The sequence below is a fragment of the Eleginops maclovinus genome, chromosome 3 (assembly GCF_036324505.1).
Source record: "Eleginops maclovinus isolate JMC-PN-2008 ecotype Puerto Natales chromosome 3, JC_Emac_rtc_rv5, whole genome shotgun sequence".
NCBI classification, from domain to species: Eukaryota; Metazoa; Chordata; class Actinopteri; order Perciformes; family Eleginopidae; genus Eleginops; species Eleginops maclovinus.
Window position 1 is genome coordinate 21268573 of NC_086351.1, and position 18490 is coordinate 21287062.

Below are 18490 nucleotides of genomic sequence, written 5' to 3' on the forward strand. Positions count from 1 at the left end.
AACATTCCAGATAAATTTACATAGCTTCTTTTATTTTGAAAATGTGCCATATTTTCTTTGAGACATGTTGTTTTGGACAGAAGAGTGAAGTGCAGAGACATTGTCTTTCTTTTGGTCAAAGTAGATTTTTGCACAATGGAGGGATAGTATAATATCATACACACACTTTTTTGGAGTATATTCCATAGATATTCTCTTAGTGATGGCGCACATTCATTTGATAATAAACAGTCTTAGGTCCTGAGCAAACACACTCTCTTTTTGAATAACATACACGCATACAGAAGTGAGCGGAAGCCCTGAGAGGCAAATGAGAGACATTGTGGTTATTCATTTTCAATTATAATGAGGTTTTTTTGTTCATTATTTTAAAGGGAGGGATTTGAAGGTTTTGCCTGCAGATCTTTCCTTTTTGTTGCTTAATTTTTTATTTGATAAACAGGCTAGAAAACATGTTTGGCAGGTGTTTGTGTGTTTGTAGTACAGGGGATAAATGATGTCACCTTTCAGCAAAAATTACAGTTTTGAATCCAAAATAAGTCAATTTTGTGAAACATGTAGATCCATTTATTTCTTTATTTTAACTTAAGGGGTTGTTCTTAAGTCTTGAACCCGGGAGAGCAAAACATTTCCGTGAGATTTTTTTTTTTTTTTGCCTTTCAGGGCTGCCGTAACTTCAAATCAAGTAATCATTACCTGATTTCTGTTTATAAATGGTTATTTATGCTGTTATGTTGGCTTCAGCTTCAAGCTCTGAACACTTGCCGATCGTATCTTTAATTTCAGAATACATGCGAGTCAATGCGATAACAGGCTTTGTCTTTTGTATTGTTTTTAGGCCACCAAAGTGATTATAGAGGTTTGTTGAAATGGTACAGATATTTTAGCTAGAAAAGCTCCTACAGCCCTATAACAGGTCATATACAGGCTAGTGTCTTTGACTCCAACTGGACCCTTGATCAATTTAGTAATGTCCCACAAGTCTCTATTTGGTAATGGCATTTGTTTCCTGTTTTCTCAGGGAATTATAATCCCTCAGGAGTATTTTTTACCATGAATGGTGCCTCAGTCTTTGGGGAAAAAACAACAGATATGCTATATTACTGTGACAGTCGCTTGTTAGTGAGTTTCCTCGAAGCTTGCAGAATAACACGGCTTGACGTAAAGTTATTACAGTTGGGTCTTCCCTCATGTAACAGAAAGGGCAGGATCCGGAAAGATAGCAAAGATCCGGTAGGTCTGCAAATACTGACGGTCCAGAGTTGAGTTGAGGCTCCTTCATTCTCTGGTTGGTTAAAGTGTTTGTGTTCTTTGACGTTTGTTCATCAGAGGATTAAACAGCACCTATCCTGTGATGGGGAACTTGTAGAGTCTGTAGGTTTGGGCAGGTGAAGTAAGGAGCAGGGAGGAAAGAAGTCGCTATTCCATTGGAGGCGAATGGCAGTGTTGGCCCGTAGAAAACCTCCTCCTTCCCCTCTGAGCTCAGATCCAGCACCTGGAAAGAGGAAACTTGTTAAGTAATAAATCCTTTTCTTCATAGACTATCTGTCACCTATTATCATAAAAATTGTGATGTCATCATGGGACACTAATGAGCAAGAAAAGAACATAAGACAAATAGCCTGTCACCATTAAATATAAGCCATCTACAACTTTACAGTCACATCGTTGGTGACTGAAAAGTTTGAAAACCAGTATTTCTAAAACACAAGTTCCTATTTTTATTAAAACTAAAGACAATTCACCTGTGGAAATAGGTGAAATATAGATCTTGGCAGGAAAATGACACCAGGAACACATATACAGCAATGATCTTTTATTGTACAGCATTACACACAAAAAGAAGGGTCTGATAGTTAATAAGTATGCTTAGACTGAGAAACATACGTATCTCTCACCTGAATGCATGCCAGAGGCTCGTTGGTCCAAATGGAGTATCCTCCCACCACATAGATCCTGTCATCGTGGACGGCTACTCCAGACTCGTTTTGACCTGGGGAGACGACACAATGCTTCACTGGAACAGGGAGAGGACATCCCCCCCCCGGGAAGCAGAGAGATAAATATTGGACAAGGACAGGAGTGTACAGAGCTCCTGTTCGCTCTCCCTGTGACATTGTCCTAAACTTTGACAGATATGAGGACAAAACAAAAGAGGAAAGTCATATGGGAGGAGAAAGGGAGGATGATGCTCTACCTCTCTTCCAAAACTATTTCTGCCAACACACACTCCCAACTCTCTGCCTGACTGACATTAAAACCCGGATGCAAGAAAACTTTCTGAAACTAAACTACCTATAAAATTATAATATTGGCGCAAACTCACTAACCCACTCCAACCAGGACTTCGCTCTAAACATTGCCAGCTCCATTGTCAACCCCTCAATTCACTTCGGTAACCTTGGTACCATCTTCGACCCCAGTCTCACTTCCCTCACATCAAGCGGGTCACAAAAACAGCCTTCTTCCACCTCAAAAACATGGCCCGTATCAGACTTTCCCTTTCATCCACCACTGCTGAAAATCTCATCTATGCCTTCATAACATCCCGACTGGATTACTGCAAAATCATCCCGTATGGTTCAGCTGCCTACATACTCAATAAACTTCAATGTGTCCAAAACTCCGCTGCCCGCAAGCTCATCTCTCACTCTAGCTTCCAATCTCTAATCATCAAACCCCTGAACTTTAAACCAGAGACATTAAATGAGAGAATATGTTTACATCCAACAGTAAATGCACCGTATATTGTGTGTGTAGTGGAGGTGGTACTCCAGCCCTCCTCCACCAGCCCGGGGCTATAGATGCAGTATGCCCAAGGGTCCAACCTAAGGATGTATGTGTTTTCAGTGTGTATCATCCTACCGCCTACTCACAACCAGCGGGGCGTTATGTGTTATCTAATGAGAAGAGGATGAAAGTCTATTCAACCCTTCTGTAGGTTTCTAAGCATCACACTGCGCAATGTAAATGATGTACAGTATAATGTATTGGAATTTGAAAAATATGAACTGTCTTTGAAATAAATTCACATTTTTTTAGCCCCCTTAAACCTTCTCTGAAACAATATGCTTTCATGAGTTGATGAGCTGCAATCAAAATGGAAAGATATTACGATTTTCACACTCACAGGTGAACTTGTCTACTTCATCAGGACTGTGAGTGGTTTTCTCAGATTTGATTGACAGTGGCATAGTGACATAAACAACCCCCCCAACTCAAATCAGTGTATGGTTTTCTTCTGAACAGGCCCAATTCAAAACAACATTGTTCCAACATTGCAAAGTGAAGCCGTGTGGTTACTTGACATTATTTTGTTATTCATTTATCACAGAAAATGTATCAAAACTCTGACTCATAATCTGAAACAGTGTCCCAAAAACTATAAAACATTTCCTTTTTTCTTCTTGGAAATTCAGCTTTTTTCTCTGAACATTATGACCTCCCCTCCATCTCTTTTTTCCTTCTTCTTTTTTAACCTACAGTAGCGCCCTCATCGTTTTATCAGTAGCACATGCATTTATATTTGTCAATTCCTGTGAGTTATCTTGGGAGTTCAGGGTCTTAATTATTTCGACCTCCACTCTGCTGCTTCTCAAGTTAAAGGTCTCCTATTATGCTTTATTTGAACAATATATTGTAGGGCAATATCTATACAAAAGATGTCTGCGAAGAGTTTTGCTCAAAACACCAAACGGATCACCCATTGCAGCATGCCTCATCCCCCTCTATTTCAGCCCTGTTCCTGAAGTGCTGATTCTGTGACTGTCGCTTTAAGTTAGAGCTGAGCTGAAGCTGGCCACGCCCCTTTGGAGCGTCATGCAGCTCTCTGTCTGAAGAGAGAAGTTTCTAACGGAGAAACTCAGCTAAACGCTGCCGTGATTAAACCCCATATTATGTTCCAAACAAACATCCAGCATTATTTCTGAAACACTTCTCAGTGTTTACCACTAGAACAGAGACATTATATGTATTATATACACAACAACTCTAAGTCCCTCCTGCAGACATCCTGCTGAATACACAGACACACAGAGGTGCTGCGGAGGGGATCAGCTCGCGACTGTATATTGAGGACGATAAGTTGGGACGTGTCACGTGGGCGGGACGTTGCTAGGAGTTCAATGTAAAGCCAGCCCACATTTCCGATTTTACGTCATATCGGCAGCAAATCTGGATCAGCTCGTTTGTACCCCCGTTTTTAGAGATGTGGGTAAGAGGAAAAGAGAGGGTTGTATTTTCTAACACTTTGTGAGTCTACTTACACACCGGGGACACGTGTTTATGTATAAAAGACATCAAAAAGTGCATTTTGCATAATAAGAGACACAGCCCAGGTTGGTGCTAAGCCTCCTGAAAACATCTGCATATTAAGCATGAAAGTGGTATCAATCTTCTCCTGTAACTCTTTTGCAAAAAAATAAACACGCATATGTCAATCTATTCCATTACATGAGTCTTACTTCAAGCATCATTGTAAAAAAAGAACACGCTTGGCGACTAACGATTATTAAATTGGGTACTTTCAATTATTAACCATCCCCAGTATCAATTGGAATTGTGTGTATGGTCACGTGTGTTCTCTCCACCTGTGAGGAGGCTGAAGGAGCAGCGTGTCCACTGGTCCAGGTCCATGTTGTAGGAGTCGATGTGGCGCACCAGGATGCGGTCGTTGTTGTAGTCGAGGTCGTTCCCCCCGAGCACGTAGAGCTGCCTTCTCACCGCCGCCATCACGTGGTAAACCCGCCTCTGCAACATGGGACTGCGGGCCAACCACTGGTCCTGTAGAGATGGGGAAGGGATTAAAGGGAAAACAGATGGAGGGGAAAGAAAGAAGGAAGAAAACGATGAAGATGAGAAGCAGGTTAGGTGTAGCACAAAAGGAGGGAGGGAGAAACAGGGAGGTAGGGATGGGAAAGAGGATGAATAAGAAGATTAATATTTAAGCATATCCATGCATGGGTAATTGATGTATGCTCAGTGCTAGATAAATAACATGACACTGGAGCTGTGGCTTGTACTAATGACTTCCCTCCCTATTTCTAATCATATGTTTCAGCCACTCCATTTTACACCCAGGATCCCCGCTCATTCCACTAAGTGTGTTCGAAGCTTATTTTGTGTCAGTGTGTGTGTGTTTGATTGAGGCAGAGAATGAGAGTGTGTGTGTGTGTCTGCTGGGAGCTGACGGGTGGCCATCTGTTGAGGGTAGAGTGGGTGGGGGGTTGCTGTTGCTCTGGCAGGTGAATGTAGATTCATGGTGAATACAAATGAGACTCCCTTCTCCCTTTCACTTGCTTCTTCGTTCCCTAGCTTCCCGAGCCAGCGTGTACAAACAGAGGCCCATATGGATGTGCACCTTACACATGCTGTATACGCCCTGCATACCTCCACAGTATATACAGGCTCACCGAGACCCAGCCCTCTTTGACAGCCGGCTCGTAAACATACACAAACACAGGCTGTAGGTAACGGCATTCCAACACAGTTTGATGTGAAGATGCAAACACAGAAATTATAATAAAGTAAATTAATTCTCGGGTATGTAATTAAAAGCGTAGTTGCATTAAAGAGGCCCTATTATGTTTTTGGGGCTTTCTCTTTTCTATATGGTGTTTTATAGGTTTTGGTGCATGTAAATGGTCTGCAAAGACTAAAATCCTAAATTTCTCTCCAGAGGGAGTTTCTCTCTCACACACTCCCCCCCTGCCCAAAATCCCTTGATTGGACTCCATTGTTTACTTCTGTAACATATTGACATCACTATGTCACACTCACGCTTCAATTGGCTAGCGCACCTGTGCAAACTTCCCTGCTTTGGGACGCCCCCCGGGCTGACAGAGACAGTAATTGAACGCACCCCTCAGACTATGACGTAACTCGTCACGCGCATCGCGCTCCGGGACATATACTGACTGGTGTCGAGTGAACGGGTCACAGTGCGTTCTACGATCGTTTGTATATGAATCCGGAACCACCCACACTGAAAAGAACAACACAACTGTACTACTCCAACTCATGTGGAACAATAAAGTTTGGTTAAAGACACCCCCTGGATTGCTGCAATCTTTCTGACCGAAGATTTAGGCCAGCCTTGAGTACACCCAGTATTACATATACATCTATTTCACAGCACCAACACATTGAAAATGATAGGCTAAGGGGCAGGACTTCTCTAAGCTATTGACCAATCACAACACAGACGACCAGCTAACCAATCAGAGCAGACTTGGCTCTGGTTTCTGACAAAGACTCAAAACAGGTGCTGCAGCACAGGCAGTATGAGAAAAACAAAGAGCTTTTTGAACATTAAAGCATGGAGACATGACACAGTAGAGGAACAAAATATACATTTGAAACTTGAAAATGAACATGAAGCAAAGCTAAATGTTTTTGCCCCATGAACAATTTACTAAAAAACACTTTTCTCTGGATGTCAAGCTAAAGAATCCCAACTCTTGTACGTAGTTTTATTAATTACCACTATGCTGTTGGTTTCAATTAATTTCCATATGGTGTGAAAATCAATTAGCAGACTCCTGACACCTGCCGGTTGTGTAATCCATCACAGCAAATACTGTCTGCAATGATCATTATGTTGAAAAAAGGTCATTATTGTTTCACTGATGAAGTGTTTCTTGCAAAAGTATGCACTGCATCATCTCCGAACAATCATATTACTGTGACAAACATTAATGCAGGCCAAATGTAAACTTTGAAGGAAAACCAACTTCTGTTCTTATAGCCTAAGTACCAAGTTTGTCTCAAAAGGCTTTACACCATGACACCCTCTATCATTAAACACTTATTCAGATAAGGAAAGACTAACAACAACCTTGTGGTGAAGAAAAAAATGAGAGCAGTTGATCAAAGGTTATTTCAGGAAGGACAGAAATGAATATGAACAGATTTATTTACAAAGTCAACTGAAAAAGTGAACTACAAAAAAATAATAGCTCAAGGTAAAGTATTAAAGGGACAGTAAAAATGTAAAACATGTATTCCCTTTACGTGTGTTTCTTTATTTTTTTGTCAGAGATGTCTGCCTTCTCTCCAATATAATGGAACTAGTTTATACTGTGGTTTCTTAAAGTGGCCCAGAAATCCTAACGGTTACTCAAGATATTCCACAGACCTTGATGTGAGCAGTTTCATTTAGGAACAATTTCTTTACAAGTTTGGTTTTATTTTAACTTAATTCTAATGCTCAAATGTGTTGATTATATCCCCATTCTTGTTATATTTGCCATCATCTTGACTGTAAAGGACCGTGTAGGGGACAATGGAGTCAGATTCCATTCTTTTTTGTTTTGGGAGGAGAGAGATCTGCACTCCCCTACTTGAACTGTTCTAGTTAAAAGTCATGTTTCCTGCAACCTCGCATACAACATTCATATATCGCTCTTTTAGCACTGTTTCACTCTGTTAAGCCCTGTGTGGATGTGTATGATTAAGGGGAAGAACCCTGGGCTCCCTCTTTGTTCCCCGTCTTTCCTAATGAAATAGAGCATAAATTCCCAAACAATCTTTCAAAAAGAGGGACTTGCAATCACTTCCCTTACCTGTTCTGGGTCATACACCATCAGTCGATTCTGGTACTGAGCTGTGTTTGTCACCCCACCTGTAACACAAAGGAATATCTTTGGCTTTAACTAAAAACAAAATATGTTGGAACAAATCTGCACAAAGGAGTGTTTAAATCTAGAATACAAGAGTGTGTGTGTGTGTGTGTGTGTGTGTGTGTGTGTGTGTGTGTGTGTGTGTGTGTGTGTGTGTGTGTGTGTGTGTGTGTGTGTGTGTGTGTGTGTGTGTGTGTGTGTGTGTATATTAATGTTTTGAATAAAGGTGAATCCGTCTTCCTTGGTGCTGAATACCTGAGACCCAGAGCAGGTTGTCAGCCACACAGCCGGCGTGGCAGGACAAAGAGCGGTCGAAGGGTTGCACAAACATCCATTTGTTCCTCTTGGGACAGTACCGCTCAACAGAGGGCAGCACCTGCCTCAGCTCGTTCCTCCCCCCCACTGCGTACATGAACTGCCCCAGCACCCCCAGGACAAAGTGTTCTCTGCAGGCCTTCATGGGAGCAATCTCAGTCCAACAGTTTCCCCTGGGGTCGTATCGACAAGCGGTCCTTACGGCACACGTCCTCCCGGTGGAGTGCTCCACCTCCCCACCCACAACAAACAGGAAGTTCCCCATCACGGCCACACAGTGGTGGCTGCGCCCCGTAGGCATGGGCGCCAGCTCGCTCCAGTTCGAGCCACCTGAGACCCGTACGTGCTCCTGGGCGGCTGGGTTGAAGTAGCGCAGCTCCCTGACCCTGCTCACCTCCCGCTTCCTGCCCCCGGCTATGTAGAGGGTGAGGGACTGGAAGCGAGGCCTTGTTCGGGCTGACTGGCGGAGGGGCTGGGCGAATGTTGCGTGGTGGTAGTCCAAGGCCTCCTCCACCAGGGAGGCAGCAGTAGGGCTAGACTGGACCAGGGAGTGGCTCCGGGCCAGGTGGTGCAGCGTGGGGACCTCCATCAGGCCGTAGCGGACGTGCTGGAGCAGGTCCTCGGTGTACTGGTAGCGACAGTCGTGTTCCAGCCACAGAACCACCAGCTAAAGACAGATGGAGTAGAGAAGAACTGCATTAGCTATACATTATATTACATTTAGATTCAGTTTTACCTATGCTTCACCCTTTAAGAGACAATAACGCTAAAAGCTGTGTTAGAAGATTTGTTTTTATTAAATAGTTGAGTGACAAGAATGTTAGACACATATACAGTGGGGCAAAAAAGTATTTAGTCAGCCACCAATTGTGCAAGTTCTCCCATTTAAAAAGATGAGAGAGGTCTGTAATTTTTATCATAGGTATACCTCAACTATGAGAGACAGAATGAGAAAACAAATCCAGGAAATCACATTGTAGGATTTTTAATGAATTAATTGGTAAATTCCTCGGTAAAATAAGTATTTGGTCAATAACAAAAGTTCATCTCAATACTTTGTTATATACCCTTTGTTGGCAATGACAGAGGTCAAACGTTTTCTGTAAGTCTTCACAAGGTTTTCACACACTGTTGCTGGTATTTTGGCCCATTCCTCCATGCAGATCTCCTCTAAAGCAGTGATGTTTTGGGGCTGTCGCTGGGCAACACGGACTTTCAACTCCCTCCAAAGATTTTCTATGGGGTTGAGATCTGGAGACTGGCTAGGCCACTCCAGGACCTTGAAATGCTTCTTACTAAGCCACTCCTTCGTTGCCCTGGCGGTGTGTTTGGGATCATTGTCATGCTGAAAGACCCAGCCACGCTTCATCTTCAGTGCCCTTGCTGATGGAAGGAGGTTTTCACTCAAAATCTCACGATACATGGCCCCATTCATTCTTTCCTTTACACGGATCAGTCGTCCTGGTCCCTTTGCAGAAAAACAGCCCCAAAGCATGATGTTTCCACCCCCATGCTTCACAGTAGGTATGGTGTTCTTTGGATGCAACTCTGCATTCTTTCTCCTCCAAACACGACGAGTTGAGTTTTTACCCAAAAGTTCTATTTTGGTTTCATCTGACCATATGACATTCTCCCAATCCTCTTCTGGATCATCCAAATGCCCTCTAGCAAACTTCAGACGGGCCTGGACATGTACTGGCTTAAGCAGGGGGACACGTCTGGAACTGCAGGATTGAAGTCCCTGGCGGCGTAGTGTGTTACTGATGGTAGCCTCTGTTACTTTGGTCCCAGCTCTCTGCAGGTCATTCACTAGGTCCCCCCGTGTGGTTCTGGGATTTTTGCTCACCGTTCTTGTGATCATTTTGACCCCACGGGGTGAGATCTTGCGTGGAGCCCCAGATCGAGGGAGATTAGCAGTGGTCTTGTATGTCTTCCAGTTTCTAATAATTGCTCCCACAGTTGATTTCTTCACACCAAGCTGCTTACCTATTGCAGATTCAGTTTTCCCAGCCTGGTGCAGGTCTACAATTTAGTCTCTGGTCTCCTTTGACAGCTCTTTGGTCTTGGCCATAGTGGAGTTTGGAGTATGACTGTTTGAGGTTGTGGACAGGTGTCTTTTATACTGATAACGAGTTCAAAAAGGTGCCATTAATACAGGTAACGAGTGGAGGACAGAGGAGCCTCTTAAAGAAGAAGTTACAGGTCTGTGAGAGCCAGAAATCTTGCTTGTTTGTAGGTGACCAAATACTTATTTTACCGAGGAATTTACCAATTAATTCATTAAAAATCAGACAATGTGATTTCCTGGATTGTTTCCCCCATTCTGTCTCTCATAGTTGAAGTGTACCTATGATAAAAATTACAGGCCTCTCTCATCTTTTTAAATGGGAGAACTTGCACAATTGGTGTCTGACTAAATACTTTTTTGCCCCACTGTATTGATATATACTCTGTTCATGCTAAATTGGGAAATAGTTTTTTCTCAGCAACAGTTTTATGATGCACAAATTAAAAACATTTATAAATAGAATGAAATACAAATAGAATAAATAAACGCTTTATAAAAATAAATAATCAAAATAAATCTATATATTTTGATTAATCAACAGAGTATATAAAGAATACACAATATAAAATATACATTACACGTTGTGCGAAGTAGCTGTTTTGTTTATTTAAATGTTTTCTAGTTTGTTCAAATATTTGGAAATTGCAACCAGAAACATTTTAATAAAATGAATACATCAAAATGTTTCATATTGGGCTTCATAATTGGCTTGAATCATTTCTATTTTGCCTCAGTTAGTTATTATCCATACAATAAAATAGGATCAAAACATATTGTTCTAATGTGGACTGCAAAAAACAAATATATTAACAACTCACTTTTAATTTTAAAATAAAACAAGGTTCTGTCTCTTTCCCACCCAAAATCGTTGTATACAGTCCTTTAAGAGTGTGGATGCAAAGAGAGAAGACAGTTTAAGGACAGAGTGATTGGTAAAGGCAAAAAAAAAAGCAAGAGGAAAGTGAAAGGAAGAAAGAGACGTCATGAAGTCAGTATGTTAAGAACGAGAGATTAGAGGAATGAGTGAAAAACAGCAGAAATAATAGGAAAGAAATGAGCGTAGGTCTGCTTATCAGAATTGTTTCTCCACACCCCTATAGGCTATTGTTGCAAGACTGAGGCACGCCCGCACTGCTTCCACACACAAGTATTTATTAATCAGCTGCATTCAATATACAGCCGGTAAATATCCACAGGCTCCTTCCTTTGTTTAATGCAGGCGAGCTGGAGTGCAGAGAGTTTAATTGAACTTGAGAGCGGTGGAAGGTTATTTAGTTGGAACGAGGTGTGAATGTGGGCGAGATGACTGGAGATCACTGATATTATTATCGGGAAAACAAAGTGCTTTTTGAGGTAATCTGTGCAGACATGGAGCACTTGAGTGTTTTAGGGGGAGTAGAGAGGGGACTCTGGTGTCTTCAGAACACGGACAAATCAGACAAAATCCAAAGTATCACACCATGAATCCAAACACAGCATTCAATGCATGACTTATTACCTAATTTGTGCTTTTGTGCCATGTTTTTATCCACTCTAAAATGTGTAAATCAGGGTTGTCTCTTTAAGGTATCTGTGCCACTCCTGTTTCTACCTCCTTTTCTCTATCGCTCACCCCACCTCTCTCCTCCTCATTGCTCTGAAGTGACAGTACGTGTGTGTGTTTCTGAGTCAGTGTGTGTATGTGTGTGTATGTGTGTGTGTGTGTGTGTGTGTGTGTGTGTGTGTGTGTGTGTGTGTGTGTGTGTGTGTGTGTGTGTGTGTGTGTGTGTGTGTGTGTGTGCGTGCGTGCGTGTGCACTACGGCAGCTGACTGTGAAGGTCACGCTGCATCACGCAACTTCCTCGGGGCACGGAATAAATCAACTCCTTCTCCCTGCTTCCCCTCAAAGAGAAATTGTGAGTTGTGTGTGTGTGTGTGTGTGTGTGTGTGTGTGTGTGTGTGTGTGTGTGTGTGTGTGTGTGTGTGTGTGTGTGTGTGTGTGTGTGTGTGGGAAAGAGAGAGTTAGACCACAAAAGACAGGGAGAGATAGTGAGGGAGAGAGGTAAGGAGGGGGGGAGCTATGGAAAAGCAGAGCAAAGGATGGTAAGAAAGAAAAAAAAACAAAGCCGGGGAAAATGTGATTTCCAGAGCGTGAGAGACTCTAAGAAAACTCTGAATGACGATGATTGACTGCCAAGATATATTGGTACGGCACTGGCGTGCATACCCCCCCACCACCACCCTTTCGGACGACGGCCCCCGCTTGCCATTCGCTTCCGTCTGATGCCTAAATTAACCTTCTGGGCGAAGTGAAGGAGGCCCAAAGCAGCCTAATCAGAGGCTGATTATGGCGGCGGTGGCTGGCTAAAGGGTCAGGGTAATTGTGCCATCAGAGGCCTGATTGTTTTCAATCAGACGGGCGGCCGAGTGACAGCTGGGGGATTGGGGCCCTGATGGAGCCGCGGTGGGCCTAATCAGAGTAGAGAGAGAGGGGAGAAAGACAGAGAGAGGGAGATCGGAGGGGGGGAGGTGGAGGGCGGAAGGGTGGAGGCTGATTGGTGCAAATGAACAGTCAAAACAGTAAGTCTCCACCCCGCCACACGCCACAATCCTCGCACACGTGCACGCTCACCATCAGCATCCATCACACGTGCACACTGTTCAAAAACAGTCCTTCCTATCGCTCATTAATATAAACAAACAGTGTGAGATGCAGCTGGCACTGTTTCATTTGTTGTTTATTAGACTGCATGCAGATGATGTGTCATGCATTTCTATGTGTGTTACGTGTGTGTGTGTGCTTGTGTTATATGCAGAGTAGTTAAGCGCCACGATGCTATTTGTTAAAGCTAAGCAGACTGTCTCTCACTTTATTTTTACGATCAAGAATCTTTTAATTAAGGGTCCCCTATTATGAAAAATGCACTTTTTGATGTCTTTTATACATATATATGTGTCCCCGGTGTGTAAAGAGATTCACAAAGTGTCCGAAAATACAGCTCTCTCTCTTTTCCTCCTTACCCACATCTCTGAAAGGGGGGGTACAAACGAGCTGATCCAGATTTGCTTTTGATATGATGTCATATCGGAAATGTGGGCTGGCTTTACATTGAACTCCTGGCAACGTCCCGCCCACGTGACACCTCCCAACCTATCGTCCACAATATACAGTCGCGAGCTGAATCCCCTCCGCAGCACCTCTGTGTCTGTGTATTCAGCAGGATGTCTGCAGGAGGAACTTAGAGTTGTTGTGTATATAATACATATAATGTCTCTGTTCTACTGGTAAACACTGAGAAGTGTTTCAGAAATAATGCTGGATGTGGTTTGGAACATAATATGGGGTTTAATCACGGCAGCGTTTAGCTGAGTTTCTCCGTTAGAAACTTCTCTCTTCAGACAGAGAGCTGCATGACGCTCCAAAGGGGCGTGGCCAGCTTCAGATCAGCTCTAACTTAAAGCGACAGTCACAGAATCAGCACTTCAGGAACAGGGCTGAAATAGAGGGGTATGAGTCATGCTGCAATGGGGGATCTGTTTGGTATTTTGAGCAAAACTCTTCACAGACATCTTTTGTATAGATATTGCCCTACAATATATTGTTCAAATATAGCATAATAGGAGACCTTTAAGTGTCTACAGTGCATAACCAAGAGTTTACGTTACAACTTAAAGTGCATACACAATGACAATATGCTATGTTTAAGCGATGGAAATGGAAAGGAATGTTTACTTTTCTGACAATTTATAGATTATTTATCTTCATAGTCAACTGTATATATATATTTTCTCTAAACCCAGTTTATTTTTATTTCTATTTCTTCTTTGAGATATCTACACTTTAGCATTGTTTATTTCTAATTATTTTCTATGCCTTGTATTGTATTATGCTGCTGCAACACAAAAAAATCCTAGTTTGGGATTAATAAAGTAATTCTTATCTTATCTTCTTAAAATATAAGCATTAACAAATGAGTCGGTAGTTCGCACTGATTATATGTACAAGGAGAAAGAAAAAGAAAGTAGAAAAAGTAATCCCCCTGTTCACTGACATTGTCTCTAACTTTATTATTGAGCATCTTTAAACTACTGCTTCTACTCGCAGGGAATACCAAAATCCACCCACACTCACTCAGACACACACTTCCAGTACCTTCCAGATCTCCTCCTCACTCAGAGAGGTGAGCCGGTCGCTCTTCAGCACCTCCCTGAGGAGGCGGTAGGGCAGCTGCAGGGCCTCGTCCTGCCGGCTGTGGCTCAGCTCAGACAGATGCTCCACCAGGAAGCCCACCACGGCCTCCTCCAGGGCGGGGAGGTGGAACAGGTCGGCCACGCGGTAGAGCTCCAGGTAGTTCACACTGCTCAGCTCCTGCAGAGGGAATACATAAACAGACAGTTGAATGCATGTGTTAACCATTAAGGATCTCTGGGTGCTTGCAAACAGCAAAACATGACATCATCTCTAAACTTATGTAAGTAGTAGCTTTTTTTTTGTTATGCAAGCTATCATTATAAAATAGTGTGTCACATTCATCCAACGATGAGTAACACACCTGATACATAAGTGAGCCCCATATGTACAGTATTAATACATTAACTATGGGTTGATTTTATTTTAGATTTAAATTATAACAATACAGTTACCACATGTAGAGACATACAGACATAAAGAGAGGAAAGGAGGTAAATAAAAGAAAATGAGCCATCTCTGGTGGAATAAGACTGCCATCTTCTGGCTGTCCTCCAGCACAGCTAGTGCTCAATGTGTAATGACTCAATACCTTCATGGATAAATCACTACGGGTATTTAAAGGAGATATGTTGCCCTGATATTCAGAACAATTCAAATGTTGCTTTTTTATTGTGTAAATGGGTGGATTATATTTAGAAAAATCTCTGAACCATGATTTTAAACAAATGACACAAAAGGTCTTCATTATATATTAGAAGGTCAATAAACAAATAACATCAGCAAGTATTCCACTGGGAACTTTCAAAAATGTTCCACATTTTAGATTTGAATAATAGTGCAAAAATGCATTTTTTATTAACTTTAACTGAAACTTGTATTTTAAACACTTTAAATGTCAAACACTTTTTCTTTTATTTTATTATTTGTATTATTTTTTACTTATTTTTTATTTGCACATCATAACAACAAACATACAAAAACAATTGCCACATTTACACACATTTTTTGTTACAGTGTTGTTGCACCGAAAATGACACATTTCTAGTACGCCCAGCGAACACATGCTGGTCATTGTGCAAAACCAATACAGACATCAAAACATTAAATACAGCAGACAAAGAAAGTAAAAATAAATTAGAAAAAAACAACAAGAAAATATGCATAATCAAAAATAATAACAATCAAGGGGAGAAAATAATAAACAATGAATAAATTAATCAAGATAACAATGTACGATAGTTTAGAGCACTTGGCTTTGATCATATTGTATGAAGTGTATTCTACACACTACATTATTGTAGTAGCAGGGGCATTACAGGCATCCATCTCTTTAAAAATGTTTCTGAAGCCGTAAGGCATATGAGCTTTTCTCCATAACTCCAAAACCTTCAGGATCCAATCGTTACATGTTGGAGGTTCAGGTTTTAACCATCTAAGCGTGATGCACTTGATGGCTCCCACCAAAGGAATTTGTAGCAAATGTGCTTTCCCTCTGTCAGCAACCCCTTCCTGGGGACACCAAGGAGAAAGGCTCCCTGGGTATCTCAACTGAAAAACGTCCTTGTGAGCATCAAACACCTTCCAATATTCCCTCAGTTTTGGGCACGACTACAGAATATGGGTGTGATTGCCAGTACAATGTTATTTTAAGTGGTCACATTGAGGAGCCATTGTCTGTAAATGCAACTGCAATTTCATTTTTACTCAGAACAGAAAATGCATCATTTCTTTAAAAAGTCCCTTATGGGCTTCCTTAACCACACATACATACCAGTCAAAATGTGTCATTTGTGATTCATTTCAGATAAAGGACTTACAGTGCAGCTATACACAGTAAGTGTATCCATCAGTTACTCAATAATCAATTAACTGAATACTGCAGAACAGTATGCATCATATCGGAGGTTTACAGTCCTGACTGACTGTTACATTACACTTTTCAATCAATTGCTCAGTTTGTATTGGAAATTCAATGTTATGGGTCTGGCATGTTCACTATGCACTTTAATACACACCTGATAAAGTCAGTCTGTTATGTGTTCTGCAAACAATGTTCTCAGGTAAAGGGATGAAGAAACTGAAAAACATTGACATTATTTAGGAGTTTGAGGTGTTACCTGGTCAATACCACCAATTGCTTTTGCCACCACCAGATGGCGCATTTGAGCTAAGTCTAATACTGTGATGGGAATATAGACTTGGATTTTAATTAAAGTATAAAGTCCTTGAAGATAGTAGAAGTAATTTAAAGTAAGTAGTATGTACGGCATGGAATAAAGTGATTCTAAAATTGCATTGAATGTAATAAAAAGCCTAACCCTGTATGGAATACCTCAGAGTGGTACTGCTCTGCAACAACCTAAACCTGATTTATCTGCAGCAGTTTTTGGCTGCGTACCCAGAGGACAGTGGGCTGACTCTGTTCCAAAAGATCTGTCTGTGATAAAGCACATGCAACAGGGTGGCCTAGTTCTTAAAGATATCTGGACTCAGGCACGTTCACTGACACACAGCCACCTCACTAAAGTGTCCTTGAGCAGCACACTGGGTCTGTACTGACTCAACAGCTACACTCTCAAACTGACTCTGACCTGGAAACTCCACAGTGAATACTTAGTAACAGATTGCAAGAGATTGTTGAATTTTAATAATCATTGCAGCTTTTTAGATGTATTTTAATCATCAAACCTTGCAGTGAGGTTATCTTAAAGGAATAGTGGGACTTATGGGAGATATACTTGTTTGCTTTCTTGCAGGGATTTTGATTAGAAATTCAATACAACTCTCTCTTACCTAAGAAGCTAGAGCCCGCAGACAGTTAACTTAGCTTAGCATGAAGACAAGAAGAAAAAATGGTCCTTCTGGCTCTGTCTAAAGATCAGAACATCCACTATTAGCACCTATTGCCTCAATTGAACCGATCCAAACAAGCATTTAACAAGTGACTGCGAACAGCCAAGAAATTACCATGCTAAGCAATAAGTCACACAAAAAATGCTCATCTGTAAACTAAAAAAATAATTGATAAATGAATGTTAATCGCATTTAACAGCATCAATAAGTTAAATCAAATATGACAACTCCATAAAACGTGTGCTGTATGATCCAAGTCCCATTTATCCAGTCGTAGGCTTGCTACTTCCCAAACACATGCACTTCCACTAAACTTTACACCATAATATTTATATTTTTTCTTCGTTGGCGTTGCCTTAGCTACTATCAGAATTTATTTATTCATTTTAAGTTTATTCCAAATAAAATAAAGAGTCTATGGCCTGTGTACACCTTATTTTATATTTCTTCAGGTATTACATGTTTGAATTGAAATTTGAATTAAAAAAACACATTGTATTGTAAAAGGATGAACAATGTTGGAACAGCCGGACAGAGGTCCCTTTTCATCAGTCTGTACTCCATTACTGGGGAGAAGATGATGGTAGTATTGTGGAGCATTTTAGTAACAACATTTCTTCCCACTTTGAAGCCTTTGTTAAATTGCCATAAATCATTTTCCATTACAAAGACTCCGCTCTTAACACCATTACCTAAAAAATACTGGCCAATGCTGCTCCATTGTTTTAATTAAGAGAAATACTGATTGGTTACTAGTGCATTTAAGAATAGGTCATTATATAAAAGCTTTTCCACTTAAAGTTAAATGGCCCATTTTCACTCAAACTGTTCCTGAAATGAGCCCACTTCTCAAATCTCCATGATATTGCAGGACAAAATTTAACCTGACAGAACCTTTCCTTTTAATATGTCACCAGAGGACTTTGGCATCTGTGTGTGTGAGCGTGTGTACCTGGATGAGGTAGTGTGAGCAGAGGCTGAGCAGCTCCAGCAGCTGAAGGTGGCTGCCCGCAGACAGGACGTCCTGGATCACTGCCGGCTCCAGCAGGATCTAAACAGAGGAGAAAAACAAGGTTATTAGGTTTTAGCAGTCTGATTCACCAATATCTTCATGAGGCTTTTCCTAAAAGTTTTTCTTGGGAAAGGTCACAAGACGATGATATTGTCTTGATTAATTGTGCATGCCCTAATAATTTAAAAAGAGGACCAGTTTCCAAACTTAAAAAAACGGAACTTTCAAAGTGGCATCAGTAGTGGATATAAAACACATAATAGACAACAAAGATGCATGTGATGCTCTTACCCAACATGCATCTCTCCTACCTATTCAGTGTTATTAAAGTAAAATGATTTAAAACAATACATTCATATTATCGAAATGAAAACCTATGTAATACAAGTGTTGATTTGAAGGAAACACAACAACCATCACACAGGTCAGCACACAAATGTCTAAAGTGTGCT

The 18490-nt window shown here is 41.3% G+C and overlaps 1 protein-coding gene across 2 annotated transcripts in view; it reads right to left on the minus strand.

Moving 5' to 3' along the window:
- Positions 1–11: 11 nt before the first annotated feature.
- Positions 12–18490, minus strand: part of klhl32 (kelch-like family member 32) — a 38829-nt gene continuing 20350 nt past the window's right edge. For both annotated transcript variants that reach the window (XM_063878440.1, XM_063878441.1), the window contains 7 exons: positions 17979–18077; positions 14135–14350; positions 7875–8601; positions 7563–7621; positions 4590–4782; positions 1899–1993; positions 12–1495 (listed from right to left, as the gene is read on the minus strand). In XM_063878440.1, coding sequence (XP_063734510.1) covers positions 1334–1495; positions 1899–1993; positions 4590–4782; positions 7563–7621; positions 7875–8601; positions 14135–14350; positions 17979–18077 — 1551 coding nt within the window. In that variant the 3' untranslated portion in view covers positions 12–1333. The remainder of the gene's footprint in view (positions 1496–1898; positions 1994–4589; positions 4783–7562; positions 7622–7874; positions 8602–14134; positions 14351–17978; positions 18078–18490) is intronic.